This window comes from Bos taurus, chromosome 13, assembly GCF_002263795.3.
Source record: "Bos taurus isolate L1 Dominette 01449 registration number 42190680 breed Hereford chromosome 13, ARS-UCD2.0, whole genome shotgun sequence".
NCBI lineage: Eukaryota > Metazoa > Chordata > Mammalia > Artiodactyla > Bovidae > Bos > Bos taurus.
Genome location: NC_037340.1, coordinates 28,366,294 through 28,379,842, shown reverse-complemented (window position 1 = coordinate 28,379,842; position 13,549 = coordinate 28,366,294). Strand labels below are relative to the sequence as shown.

At 51.2% G+C, this 13,549-nt stretch overlaps 1 protein-coding gene across 10 annotated transcripts in view; it reads left to right on the top strand.

Annotated features, from left to right (window-relative positions):
• Positions 1–13,549, top strand: part of FRMD4A (FERM domain containing 4A) — an 849,800-nt gene that overhangs the window by 819,264 nt on the left and 16,987 nt on the right. For all 10 annotated transcript variants that reach the window (XM_059892529.1, XM_059892528.1, XM_059892530.1 and 7 more), the window contains 6 exons: positions 150–272; positions 3,316–3,544; positions 5,974–6,030; positions 7,674–7,911; positions 8,663–8,830; positions 10,620–11,479. In XM_059892529.1, coding sequence (XP_059748512.1) covers positions 150–272; positions 3,316–3,544; positions 5,974–6,030; positions 7,674–7,911; positions 8,663–8,830; positions 10,620–11,479 — 1,675 coding nt within the window. The remainder of the gene's footprint in view (positions 1–149; positions 273–3,315; positions 3,545–5,973; positions 6,031–7,673; positions 7,912–8,662; positions 8,831–10,619; positions 11,480–13,549) is intronic.

The following is a 13,549-nucleotide window of genomic DNA, read 5'->3' as shown; positions in this document are numbered from 1 at the left end:
GCATGTGTGTGTGCACGTGTATGTGTGTGCATATATGCGTGTGTGTCCGTGTATGTGCATGCATGTGTGTGTGTGTGTGTGTCCATGTCCTAGAAGCCAGTCATGGACGCTCTGCTGATCCCTCCTCCCATGATGTCACACCTCTACAGGAGCTGACGGGCAAACTGCCCGTAGAGTATCCCCTGGATCCAGGAGAGGAACCACCCATTGTTCGAAGAAGAATCGGGACGGCCTTCAAGCTGGATGAGCAGAAAATCTTGCCCAAAGAAGAGGTGCATGTTTCTTCTCTCTGTGGCTAGATTCTCTGACACCTGCCTTCCTGGCCTATTTGTGAGGGCGCCAGGGTTTTCTCTAATGATGTTTCATTCTGCCCAACACCACACCCTCTTTTCCTCCTGAGTAGCCCTCCTGTATTCTTTTCTTAAGTTATCTGTTTGGCCAGTATTCCGTGCCCGTAGTAGGATTGGTTACCTGTGTTAATCTGAAAGCATTTTGATTTCTGCAGAGGTTGTGTGTCTGACTCAGCAGGCCTGTCGCAGGCAGCAGGGTTAGCGGGAGGATATTCCGTAACAGTCCTGTGTACTTCTCCCAGCTCTTTGTCACTGAGAGCCAAGTGTGCTGTGTGATCTGTGAGAGAAAACGATCAGAAAGGAAGAATGCCGAGGCCGTGTCAGCAGGTGCAGGGGTGCTGTTGCTGGGGAAAGCCCATCGGGCTGCCCTCGTTGCTGTTCAGTCACTAAGTCGTGTCCGACTCTTTGTGACCCCATGGACTGCAGCATGCCAGGCTTCCCTGTCCTTCATCGTCTCCCAGAGCTTGATCAAACTCATGTCCGTTGAGTCAGTAATGCCATCCAACCATCTCATCCTCTGTCACTGGCCTTTCCTCATGCCCTCAATCTTTCCCAGCATCAGAGTGTTTTCCAGTGAGCCTTGGGCACCCACTTGGTTAATATGTTATCCAGTCTCAGAGCAATAGAAATTCAAGGCCAGGCACACCTCAGGCCCCAGGGGCACGTCCAGGAAATGGCTTTCCAAATTTATTCCGAATACAGTTACTCATTACAACACTATTGAACAGAGGGTTTCAAAGGGCAGGAATCAGAGCCAGTGGAGAAGGGAATTCTGTACGGGCTTAGTGCTTTTAAAAAGAGAACCTGATGTTGTCACATAACACGTGCAGCGGTTGAGTTGAGGGGGAAACACACATGCCTTGGAGACAACTGAGGGGGTGACCAGTCTCCTGAAATCTGTAATAGCAGCCCCCCATCCCCAGGCACTGGGAGGAACTGGTGGATGCACCAGAACCCTTCATCCAAACCCGGAGGCAGTTTTCCTCTTGTGTAGAACGAAGGTCATGACCCTCATTTCTCCAGACTGTTGCTGGGATTAAGTGAGCAAGTGGACAGAAAATATTTAATTCAGTACTGACAAATGCTAGATGCTTAGTAACCATGAGGGGTGTCAGAGGAGGGGTGCTGGGCTGTGGGTGGGCCTGGGACTTTATCAGAGTCAGAACTGGGGTACAGGCCGGTGCGATTTAGAGAACCATCTGGTGGAGTATTTTTCAAACCCGGCTGTCGTCAGAATTGCCTGGAGACTTCCGCTCCTCTTGTACTAGTCAGACACCTGCACTGAACTTTCCAGGGGAGACCCCACTTGAGTGAGTACCCCACCCTACCCATGCCCTGTGGTTCTTCCCACGTTCCCATCACGCCTTCTCACAGAGCCTCTGTCACACTTCCCATTAGAAGATGACTCGGCTCCCGAAGAATCCTTGTCTCCTGCAGATGTCAGCAGCAGATGCCCCTTTCTCCTGGGAATGCCCTTGACCTCCCTGTTCACACGCAGGCAGCCATCTGTGCGGACGAGCTGCCAGCCTTGTCCTTGGCTTGGTTTAAGTAGCAAGAGTGTGTCCTGGGCTCCCACAAAATCGCAGTCAGGGTCTTGGGCCAGGGCTGTTCTGCCTTCCCAGGAGCAGCTGCGAGCTGAGGTCACTCTCGCAGACCAGGCTGTGTCCTTGGTAACTATTTTGTCTTGAGGGTCCAGGCAAGAGTCTACCTGGTTATGGTTACTCTTCTCCAGGGATGAAGAAATGCAGTGGGTGTTTGAAGGACCCGGGGACTTTCATTAGCCCCTTGTTCCTTTCAGTCTCCCCCTGGGCCTGTCCCTTTAGGGCTCCACAGGAAGTGAAGTCCAGCTCAGAGTTTTGTGCCTGATGGAGGCACCCTGCCTGGCACACAGTGCCCACAGGTGAGGGTGGAGTATTTGGCCATTGACTAGGAAGTGCTGGCTCCAGTGAGCTCGGTAATCTGCTCTTCCTTGGTTAGATCCATTCCTTTCAGGTTTTAGCCGGGCTGTGGATCCTCCGGAGCCACAATGCAGGCTTGGGCTCCCCTGGTCTTGATGGTCTGGGTGGTGTCTGCAGAAGGGACCAGCTGAGCTGCAGAGAAGCCAGCAGTTAATCTGAGGGGACCCTTCATCCTCTGGGCCCACCAGGCACCTTCTGGTGGCCACAGTTGCATTTCTCCTGGGTTCAAAACCCTGTTTGAGGGAAAATTCATCCCCCTACTCCTTTCAGCCAAAGTCAGGAGTAGAGGAGGAAGGGAGGGAGGCACATGGGAAAGGAAGGGGTGCCCAGGACGATCCAAGGAGCAGGGGCCTGCTCCACCACCCACCAGCCAGACTCACGGTGGGGGGGTCCCTGGTCATTCAGCAGGAGTTGTGTGCAGAGCAGGTGTGTGTGGACAGCAGAGCTCACAGAAAACATCTGAAGGAGGCATGATTAAGTAGGGATGAGGCCCAGCATGAAGGACTCAAAATAGGAGAGACAGAGGGCGTGTGCTGCAGCTGGGGTCAGCGGGGGTGGGGTGGGGCTGTCCCTGTGAGTCCCCTGCTAGCAAAGCCACAGAAGAGCACAGAGAGACCATGCCCCTGATGGAAAGCAGACGCCAACCCAGTGGGCCCTGGATCGCCTCCGCGCTGGGTCTTCCAGAACGTTGCTGGAGACCTTGGAAATGAACCCTAGCGGCCCCCAGGCCTGAAAACTCCCTGCTTCTCAGTGACGGTGCCAGTCTCAGGGCTGATGTTTGTCCCCAGGATGGATCAGAGGCCTAGAGTCCCAAAAGTGGGCGTGTCAAGGTCCCTGGCTGCCAGGGACTGGAGGAGCAGGCGCTGAGGGGCCAGGCCCAGCCAGGGTGGGCACTGAGGCCTCTGGTTCCCTAGTGCACATGTCTCGCGTGGCGGGGCGGGGGTGGGAGGATGGGCATCACCTGTTCAGCATCTGCCTAAGTGCGGCCTCGGCTCCCCCTCCTACAGGAAGCCGAGTTGGAGCGCCTGGAGCGGGAGTTTGCCATTCAGTCCCAGATTACAGAGGCTGCCCGCCGCCTGGCCAGTGACCCCAATGTCAGCAAAAAACTGAAGAAGCAGAGGAAAACCTCTTATCTGAACGCACTGAAGAAGCTGCAGGAGATTGAAAGCGCCATCAACGAGAACCGCATCAAATCTGGGAAGAAACCCACCCAGAGGGCCTCGCTGATCATCGACGGTCAGTGCTAAGACCACTCCCCACTGTGGGTGTCCCTTCCCTTCCCCCACTGGCCTCAGGGGATGGGTGTTCCTGTCCAGAGGTGGACCCAAAGCCCAGACCCCTGAGTAACCTAGCAAGCTGAGGAGCTACTCCTGTGCGTTAATGTTTCCATCCATAAGATGAAGCTAGAAAGACCTGGTACCAGTGAGATCAATAAGATGCACTCAGAACCAGAGATAAAAGGGATTATACAAATCAAAGGAATATTATTACTCTTTATGGCCTCTTGGGAGTGCACTGCTCTCAGTCTCCTGGGAGCTGAGTCCTGAGCCAGCCTAGGCTCTGACATCCTCAGGGACCTGGCCACCCTACCCAGGTCTGGAGGGAAAGGCGGGAGGCTGGGCTACCCCGAGGCCAGCACCCACGCAGCCCTCTTTTGTCTCCATAGGCTTCTGTCACGCTGCTGAGGCTGGAGAGGTCTGGGCCTCCCCACTGTGATGGTCTAGAGCCCAAAACCCTGGTCCAGGAGGGGTTAGGAGCTGGGGAGACTATATTTGGTGAATACTAGAAGGGAAGAACCCAGAATTCATCACCAACTCTCAAGTCTCTCCCAGCTATCATGATCCTTTTTTTTTTTAAGTCAGCAAACTCTTTTTCTTTTAATGGGAGTATAGTTGTGTTGAATAACTCTGCATTCCTTTCAGATGTACAGCAAAGTGATTCACAAAAGACTAGATATATACATCTATTCTTTCTCAGATTCTTATCCATTACAGGTTATTACAGGATAATTTAATATAGTTCCCTGAATATAGCAGGTCCTTCCTTATCAATTTCTTTAAGATATATCATCAAGTATCCTTTCATAGTTTATACACATTTATCATAACTTTTGCTCCAGGAAGACAGAAAGTAGAAGAGAGGTTACGAGGGGTTGGGGGAGGTGGACAGGGGAGTTACTGCTTTATGGGGACAGAGCTTTAGTTTGGGGAAGATGACAGAAGTTCTGGGGCTGGATGGTGGTGATGGCTGCACCAGAGTGTGGATGTTCTTAAATTCACTGAACTGTATGGCTAAAACAGTAAACTTTCCATTATGTATGTTTTACCATTGCTCTCTATATATATTGCTGTAGCCTAAAACTGTGGGCATCCTAGGGAGGGGATAACAGACTGGCGACTCCAAGATGCTAGTCAAGGCTGTGTCTCCTAGCAGTTCATAGTTCATCAAGCAATACAAATAAAGAGAATTCTTAGTTCAAAGAGAGAAAGATCATAAAACAGTTTTTTTGCTCTAGGAAATTTGAAATAACTGTCTTCTGCCTCTTGCCCTGTTGTCCTTGGCGAAGATGTTGTCATTTTCCCTAAAAGAGCTGCAGTTAGCCTGCCTTCCTCTGTCTTCTCTGCCTTTTGGGACTTCTTCTGCACCCTTGAAGGGACCTGGGGGGGTCCCCAACTCTGCAGAAACATCAGCAAGGCTGACGGAGTCTGGGAAGGACAGCTGAGGGACAGACGTCTTGCTGGTCGACCACAGAAGAGCATGGTTCCCCCGCCTGCTCAGAGAGGGCCATTCTGTGAGGGCAGCCAGCAGAGTCCGTCTGTAATTCACTCTCTGACCAGCTGGTGAATGGTCCCATCCAAGCTGTTAGCCATGTGTTTATCTGCTTAAGAATATATCTTCTCCATTTTTCTGCCTCCTTGAAATATGTTTGATCATAAGAACCCACTTGAATTAGAGTAATTCCAGTTTCTTCTTCCATGCCTTAGCCTGGTTTGTTATTTAAGAGATAAAAGGCTAAGCTTGGGATCTAAAGACCTGGGATCTTTTGCTGACTTAGCCAGGAGAGCAGCACAGCCCTGGACAAGCCATCCCTCCCTAGATATCCCTCAGTTTCCCTAGCTGCTAAAGGAAGGGGATTATCTTTCTGTCTCCCTCTGGGTGTGTTCTCATGGTTAATTGAATGGTGTCTCTGAAAATAAGCTTTGGAGAGAGAAGCTGTACTTAGAAGCTTGTTTTGTCTGCTAATGGCTTAAGAAGTTTATTGAGAAGTCATTTACTGTCATATGAGCCAAACCAAGCTCCTCACCCTAGTTTCGCGTGTGTAGAATAAATAGCAGGTCACTTCCTTGGGTTGAGTTGGAACGCGCCCTGAGATGGACCGGGGCAATGATGTGGCCAGGCAGCCTTTATGCTGGATATTAAGCTGCTCAGTATTGCTGTCGCCAGTGAAACAAAGAACGGGCACATTGCAGTGTCAGGGATGGGGGGTGAGTCATGACCTACCACAGAGACTGTCAAAAGAAATGCCTAACAGCATTTTGATTGTTTCATGGGTTCTTTCTGATTAGAAAGAAATGGGATGGTGGGAAACTCAACGATGTTCACAGATAGAGCTTTGTCTAAAGGATGTGTTTAACTCATACATTTATGCTTTTTTGTCTTCCCAGACGGAAATATTGCCAGTGAAGACAGTTCCCTGTCAGATGCCCTTGTTCTTGAAGATGGTATGTTGTCTGTTTCCTGCTTGAGAACTCAGAGCATAGATTAAACTGGGATTAAGCTGAATGTAGTCTGGGACAGCCTGGGATTAAGCTATATGTAGTCTGAAACAGCTCAGTGGAAAGCCAGGAGCCGGATCAAGATGGCGCCGGGTTCCCTGTGTTTCTTTCACTGCTCAGTGGTCACCTCTTTGGCTGAGAGTGGGTGGGCACTACAGAAACACATGCCTATTGGAATTTCATTATGTCTTGGGGCCTGGAGGTAAGACTTAAGGTGATGGTGAGTGGTTTGAGTTGTTTGGTCATGTCCAGCTCTTTGTGACTCCATGCACTGCAGCACGCCAGGCTTCCCTGTCCTTTCCTGTCTCCTGGAGTTTGCTCAAACTCATGTCCATTGAGTTGGTGATGCTATCCAAGTGAGTGGATGGTGTTCGACTTTTTTAGTTGCCAAAACCACATTTTTACCTGAACAGATGATTTAAACACCATGTATAGTTTCCTTTTGAGTGTAATTTCTGGAGGAAAGAAGTGGACATTGGTTTGGGTCAGAAAGATTGAAACCTGCTAGGAGAGCCTATGGGCAGCCAGAAAAAAACAAGTCTCTGTACCTTCCTGAGAAATGGTGAAAGTGAAAGAAAGATGTCCCTTTAGATTCCTGGTCACCTAGAAAACTGTCTTCTTATTTCTCATTGACCTCCAAAAACCTAGCGATTCTCAGGATATTTTCTTGGGAAATTCTTACAAAACTAGAAGCGCTTGCACACCTTCCACCCCCCAACCCCAGCCCACCTTCGCCGCCACCACCACACATCAGGGAAGAAGGAATTCCAAACACAGAACCATATTAGAGAATGTTCCCATGAATTTAAGCCCAACCTGGGGAGGTCAGGGCATTAACGATATGGAAATATGGGATTAGCCAAAAAGGTCATCCAGGTTTTTCAGTAAGATCTTTTTGACCTTTTTTTTTTTTAATCTCTTTTGGCCAATCCATTGTATTAAGTGGTAGTTATTTATTTTTTTGCCCTTTAGGAAAACTTCAGGTGGTAAGGGGTGTTTCAGACAGAAAACATGGAAGATCTTGCTCCTAGTCATAATGATAACTATAAGGATAATATTCGTTATCATTGATGTGGGATGAGGCTGGCAGGGTATTTGCCCAGTTGTCTTGGTCCTGCTATATGCAGTCAGATCGTCATTTTATTCATTACATGGGTGGGAGGAAATCCCGGAACTGCAGGGGAGTGGGTGCCATGTTTTGAATATCAGAGATCCAGCGCTGGTTTTGACCTCTGTGGACTCCAGTCTCTTCCGGGGAGGAAAGCAGAACACTTGAGGGAGATTCCTCTGTAAAGAGAACTTGGAATAGGAATAGATTGTCCTTAGCATTGCGTGTGATCAGTTTCTTCCCCATATGCCAGACCCTGGACCTACCAAGGGGCATAACGGCATCACTTGGGCCCCCCACTCCCATCGCAGGTAGCTCCTTCCAGGGACACTTACTGATTTGAGGGGTAAAACAGTAAAACCACAGCTCCTGTCCACTGACCTCCGATGGCGGGGGTGGAATTAGGGTGGGCGGAGCCTGCAGGGGGAAGGGGGAAGGATGACCCTTGCTCACTTCCACTCTTTTTTCCGTCTTGGTGCAGAAGACTCTCAGGTCACCAGCACACTGTCCCCCTTACAGTCCCCTCACAAGGGGCTCCCTCCTCGGCCACCATCGCACAACCGGCCACCTCCTCCCCAGTCCCTGGAGGGACTCAGGCAGATGCACTATCACCGCAATGACTATGACAAGTCGCCCATAAAGCCCAAAATGTGGAGCGAGTCCTCGCTAGATGAGCCTTACGAGAAGGTCAAGAAACGTTCCTCGCACAGTCACTCCAGGTGAGCTGGGCCGGGAAGGCCACACGAGGTCACTGTCCACACTTGGACAGAATCCAAGGGCTAAGTAGCATCTGCTAGTCTCAGGTCCCCCGCACCCTGCATGCGCCTCCCCTGGGCTGCCTTCTAGCAGGGCTGTGCCACAGCGCCCTCTGCTGCCCACCTGCCAGAGGTGCAGATTTGTCATTCGTAGGGAAATTTGGGGTTTTTGGCTCACAGTCCACATTGGCAGCAGCTTGCTTGAATGTGCTTAAATTCCATGGGAATTAATTAGGAAATCATAGGCAGAAGTATTCTGAAATGGCCAATGAGAGTCCACTCATAAGAATCCCAAAGTGGCTGAGAACCCATCATCCAACAGAATTCCAAAGCCAAACAGCTGTAATCTTAGCTGTGTATTTCCAGTTCATTACTCAGCTGATATGGGAGAGGGAGGTTTTTGTCTGCCTCTCTGTTTTTCTCATTTCCCTTCATTATGCCCCGTAAAACTCCCAGTGGGTGCCTGGACAGGTAAATATTTGTCTTATGGAAAACAGAAACTGTGGTTGAGGGCAGGGGCTTCACAGAACAGGGGCTTCATCTCACACTGCCCTAAGGCATGAAGGATAAGGGATAAGGATGCCCACCACTTCTGGGGGAGTCCTGGGCAAACTTCCCCCACCCCTAGAGGGATGTCCTGAGGCCACAGTCAGCAACCTCAGAGAAGGGGCAGCCCTGGCAGGCAGTGACCAGCGTGGTCTCCTCTGGTTTGCAGCAGCCACAAGCGCTTCCCCAGCACGGGGAGCTGTGCCGAAGCTGGAGGCGGGAGCAGCTCCCTGCAGACCAGCCCCATCCGCAGCCTCCCACATTGGAACTCGCAGTGCAGCATGCCATCCACACCCGACCTCCGCGTCCGGAGTCCCCACTACGTGCATTCCACGAGGTGAGTCTCCCCATTTCCCTCCATGGGCCAGACCCCCACCTTTGTAAAAATTTGGTCCCACACTGGCCCAGGTAACTGGTGAACTAGAGTCAGGACTGAACCGATGAGGTAGGCTCTTCTGTAAGTGAAGCAGAATTAAAAAGTGAGCCGGCAGCAGAAGGACCCCAGGAGCCAAGAAACACATTATATCCCACTGTCTGCATAGTGGGACACCAGGAACTGGTCAGAGAATCCCCCAGACACTGTGGGTATGGAAGGAGCTTTCCCAATAAGAGCAGAGGTGGGAACTTGAGCTGGATTAGCAGGGACCAGAACAGCCTTGCCCAGAGGAGGTCCCCTTGTACCTAAGTTTAAGCCTAAGTTTATCCTGGACTTCCTTGAATGCCCCAGGGGTTACATTAAACAGCAAAAGGAAAAGTATGTTTTCAGTGAATCCCACCTTCTTTTCCTAAAAAGAGGCAAAACCAAAGCCATCATTCAATTTTCTCTAATACCTAAGTTCATAGGGACTATAGTTCAAAGGACAGATAGTGTGATCTGCTGTAAGTAGTAAACCATTTATACAGGATAAAACTGAGCTCTCCAGGCAAGAGTCTCTCATCTAGCCATCCATCCGTCCATTCACTCACTCATTCATACAACAGATACTTATCAAGTGCATCTATGTACCAAATGCAGGGGACAAAAAAGACTACACCATGCTCCCATCAGACTGATGTTTTAGTAGGAAGAGAGTTCACGGTAAAGAAGTGTCAGCAGTGATAAGTATTGAGAAGAAGAATGAGCAGGCAAGAAGCTAGAGAGTGAAGGGAGAGACCATCATTTAAATGAAACCAACAGAGAAGCCTTCTCTAATAAGATAACATTTGAGCAGAGACCTGGATGGGATGAGTGGTGCACTCTAAGGATATTCAGGGAAGGTCAAAGAGCCAGATTCAGGCTTGCACTTGGCATGTTCCCATGAGCTTGAGTGGAAGTAGGGAGTGGAACCAGAGAGGAAACTGAGGCCTGAGTCAAAGAGGGCCACATGATTGGGATTTCGCAGTCTACCCTGAGTGACAGTCACCCCTGGGACTCGCCTCTTCATGTACTTGGTTAACCCAGCCACGGTGAATTTCCATGGAGTCCTTACACTCTGCCCCATGGCCATATTGATGGATATTTATTGTGTGGCTCTAATAAGTGGAATGGAGTATAAACAAAGTAGTGGAGGAATAAGTGTTTATTTGCCTCTTTCATTTTTAAGTATTCCACGCGCCACCAGTCTTCCTTTTCACACAGGTGTTCACAGGGAAACAGAAATCTATTGACATGGGTTTCATAATAGTACTGGGTGGAACCGTATGACTGCTTCTGCAAGGCTTTTTTTTTTTTTTTTTTTTGACCTACTAAAATGGCATTTCAAAAAAAATGGCATTTCAGCGGCTTAACATAATGCTAAAACGGGGATAATCTTGATTCGCTGTGTCTGTAGCTTCTCTTTTCATCTTTAAAAAACAAAAAGCGGGGGTGTGGGGGGCTGGCTGTTGGAGTGCTTTTTTCAGAAGTAACACGTGGGCGCTGTCTCTGACCCCACCGCCCATTCAAAAGTAAACATCAGAGCGGAGGCCTGGGGATCAGCCGTCCCCTTCTCGCCCTGCCTTCACCTGGGAAGGTTGGGAAGCACCGGCTCTTGGACTGTTTCCTAAGTCTGATGCACGTTTCCGAAGGCCCCGGGCCGCGATCGCCGAGCCGCCAGCCCCTTCCCCTGGGCGCCCCCAGACCCACCTCGCCGGTCCTCTCCCCGCAGGTCGGTGGACCTCAGCCCCACGCGGCTGCACAGCCTGGCCCTGCACTTTCGGCACCGGAGCTCCAGCTTGGAGTCCCAGGGCAAGCTCCTGGGCTCGGAGAACGACACTGGGAGCCCCGACTTCTACACGCCACGGACTCGTAGCAGCAATGGCTCGGACCCCATGGACGACTGTTCGTCGTGCACCAGCCACTCGAGCTCGGAGCACTACTACCCGGCGCAGATGAACGCCAACTACTCCACGCTGGCCGAGGACTCGCCGTCCAAGGCGCGCGCGCGGCAGCGCCAGCGCCAGCGGGCGGCGGGCGCGCTGGGCGCGGCGAACTCGGGGAGCATGCCCAACCTAGCGGCGCGTGGCGGCGGCCACGGCGTCTACCTGCACAGTCAGAGCCAGCCGAGCTCGCAGTACCGCATCAAGGAGTACCCGTTGTACGTGGAGGGCGGGGCCACACCGGTGGTGGTGCGCAGCCTGGAGAGTGACCAGGAAGGCCACTACAGCGTCAAGGCGCAGTTCAAGACCTCCAACTCCTACACGGCCGGCGGCCTCTTCCGGGAGAGCTGGCGCGGCGTCGACGAGGGCGACGCGGGCCGCCTGACGCCCTCGCGCTCGCAGATCCTGCGGACTCCATCCCTGGGCCGCGAGGGCGTCCCCGACAAGGGCGCCGGCCGCGCCGCCGTCTCGGATGAGCTGCGCCAGTGGTACCAGCGCTCGAGCGCCTCGCACAAGGAGCACAGCCGCCTGTCGCACACCAGCTCCACCTCCTCGGACAGCGGCTCCCAGTACAGCACCTCCTCGCAGAGCACCTTCGTGGCACACAGCAGGGTCACCCGGATGCCCCAGATGTGCAAGGCCACGTCAGGTGAGGAGGGACCGGGGACTGGGAGGGCGCGGCGGCCGGGCGCGTGCATGTGTGATCATCGGTCAGGTTGTGAACCGGCGGAGAGTGCAGCTTTTAGAGTCGACAGTAAGGAGAGATGGCTAATTCTAGAAACCTAGCTGTGCGATATGCAAGACCTTCGTTCCCCTCCTTTCCCATCCCTTCCATTCTGCCCTTGGTTTTGCCAGAGGAAGACCCGGGACGGGGTAGGGCGGTGCATCTGACACCCTAGCCCACCCCCAGCGGGCTGCGCAGTCTCTCATTTCAGCTTCCTAAGTTCTGATGCCATCCACCCGTCCAGCCACTTCTCCTTGTAAGGACAGAGATGCAGGAAGTGGTGAAGTCCGTGTCTCTAGGTTTATCCAGTCAAAGGTGCGCCTTTGCCCTGGTGAAGGAGTTTGGCGGTAGAGTTGAGCAGCACCCTTGCAGAGGAGAGCTCCCTCCGGGCGATGCTTGGTCCTGAGGCCCTGAGATTTGGCCAGTGTCCCCCACCCCCCAGGTGGGGCAGACTGGCTTCAGAAAGAAGTGGCAGTTCTGCCTGAGTTCCCCAGTGACTTTATAGAACTCCTGACTGCACCACAGTATCCCTTTCCAGTGATGTTATGATCTAACCAAAGTAATTTTTGTCAAGTGCTTCTGATGCCCTGGGGTTACACCTTCACATTTTCATCATCAGATGAAAGGTTACCTTATATTCTTGTACTTGGGCATTAAGCAGTACTGAATCCAGTGAAAAAATGGAAGAAACTATCCTCCCCCTTCAGTTACAATCCCTTCCCCTCTCCATCTCCAAGAAAGAATAATGGTAATAACAACCAGGATGTGTCCTGCCTTCTCCACATCCCTGAGGGGTTCTCAGCACCTGCACACATGAGCTTGTGTAGGTTATCTCAGTTTCCACAAAGAGCGGGGAGAGTGTAGCCATAAGAGCACCTTTCTAGTTGGGAGACGGGTGCTGCCCATTCACGAATCGCCTGAACGCCAGTTTGAAAAAGAGAGCAACTGTATTCCCCTGGCTGTAGGAAAGAAAACAGGGGAGGACTTTGAGACGTAATAAAAAATGATTCTCAGAGTATAACATGAGCAACAAAGGGAACGAAGTCCAAGTCAGGATTTAACTTGGGACGGGAAAGAAAGATAAGGAAGGGCAAAAACCCAGGGAAAGGGGAGCGATCTTAAGGAAGGAAAACAAAGGGTCCCTCTTTGGGGAACTGAAGGAGATGCTTGGGGCCTAGGAAGGGCAGGGCAAAGAGGAAAGCCCTGCCGGCTCCCGGGTGCACCAGGCCACAGGGCTCCTACGTCCTCTCCCCAGCGCCCCACTGACGCATGTAGTAAGGTTCATCGGCTGAATGACAAGTTTCAGAGACAAGAATAAATATGGTTCAAGCCATTGTGAGAGAACCATGGACTTCAGTGTCCTAAAAGCTTCTTCAGATGCCTCTGTCATCTGTCAAATCAGCCCAGTGACATTTGCCATCAACTTCCTAGGAGGATTTTGAGAAGAATTGCATGAATAAGTTACACATAGCGTTTAAAGAGCATGTTTCCCTGTGACCCTATTAGGAGAAGCCTTGGTTGGACAGGTCAGGAGTGTTTATATTCTGTCAGAATTGTAGTGCTTGTCTAGTAGATTGGCTTTACCTGAATAGATTTGGTAAATCTTTTGAAACATATTTTAAGCTAAAAATTCTAGGAAGCTGTATCTGACCTTTCCTGATGAAAAAGATTGCATTCCCAAGGAGGCAAAGGGATGCATTTAAATAGGATTTGCTTCCTAGTGAGTTTTCCCAACTAAACAAATCCTGTCCCCATCAATAAGCTCCCAGTAGTCAGACTTGGATGAGCTCTGAAAAGCCCTGCCCCATTTGAAGTGTCCTAAACATGGTAAATAACAAGCCTGAAACAGCAGAGACCGCAAGCTCTGAGACCCTTTCTGGAGGTTCTCTATTCTATGTAATGAACAACAGTTTTAACCTTGGGGCCACATGTGGAAACTCCCTGGGGCGTATCTCGCTGGTGTCCGGAGAAATCAGTCATGCCTGCACTAGGTCA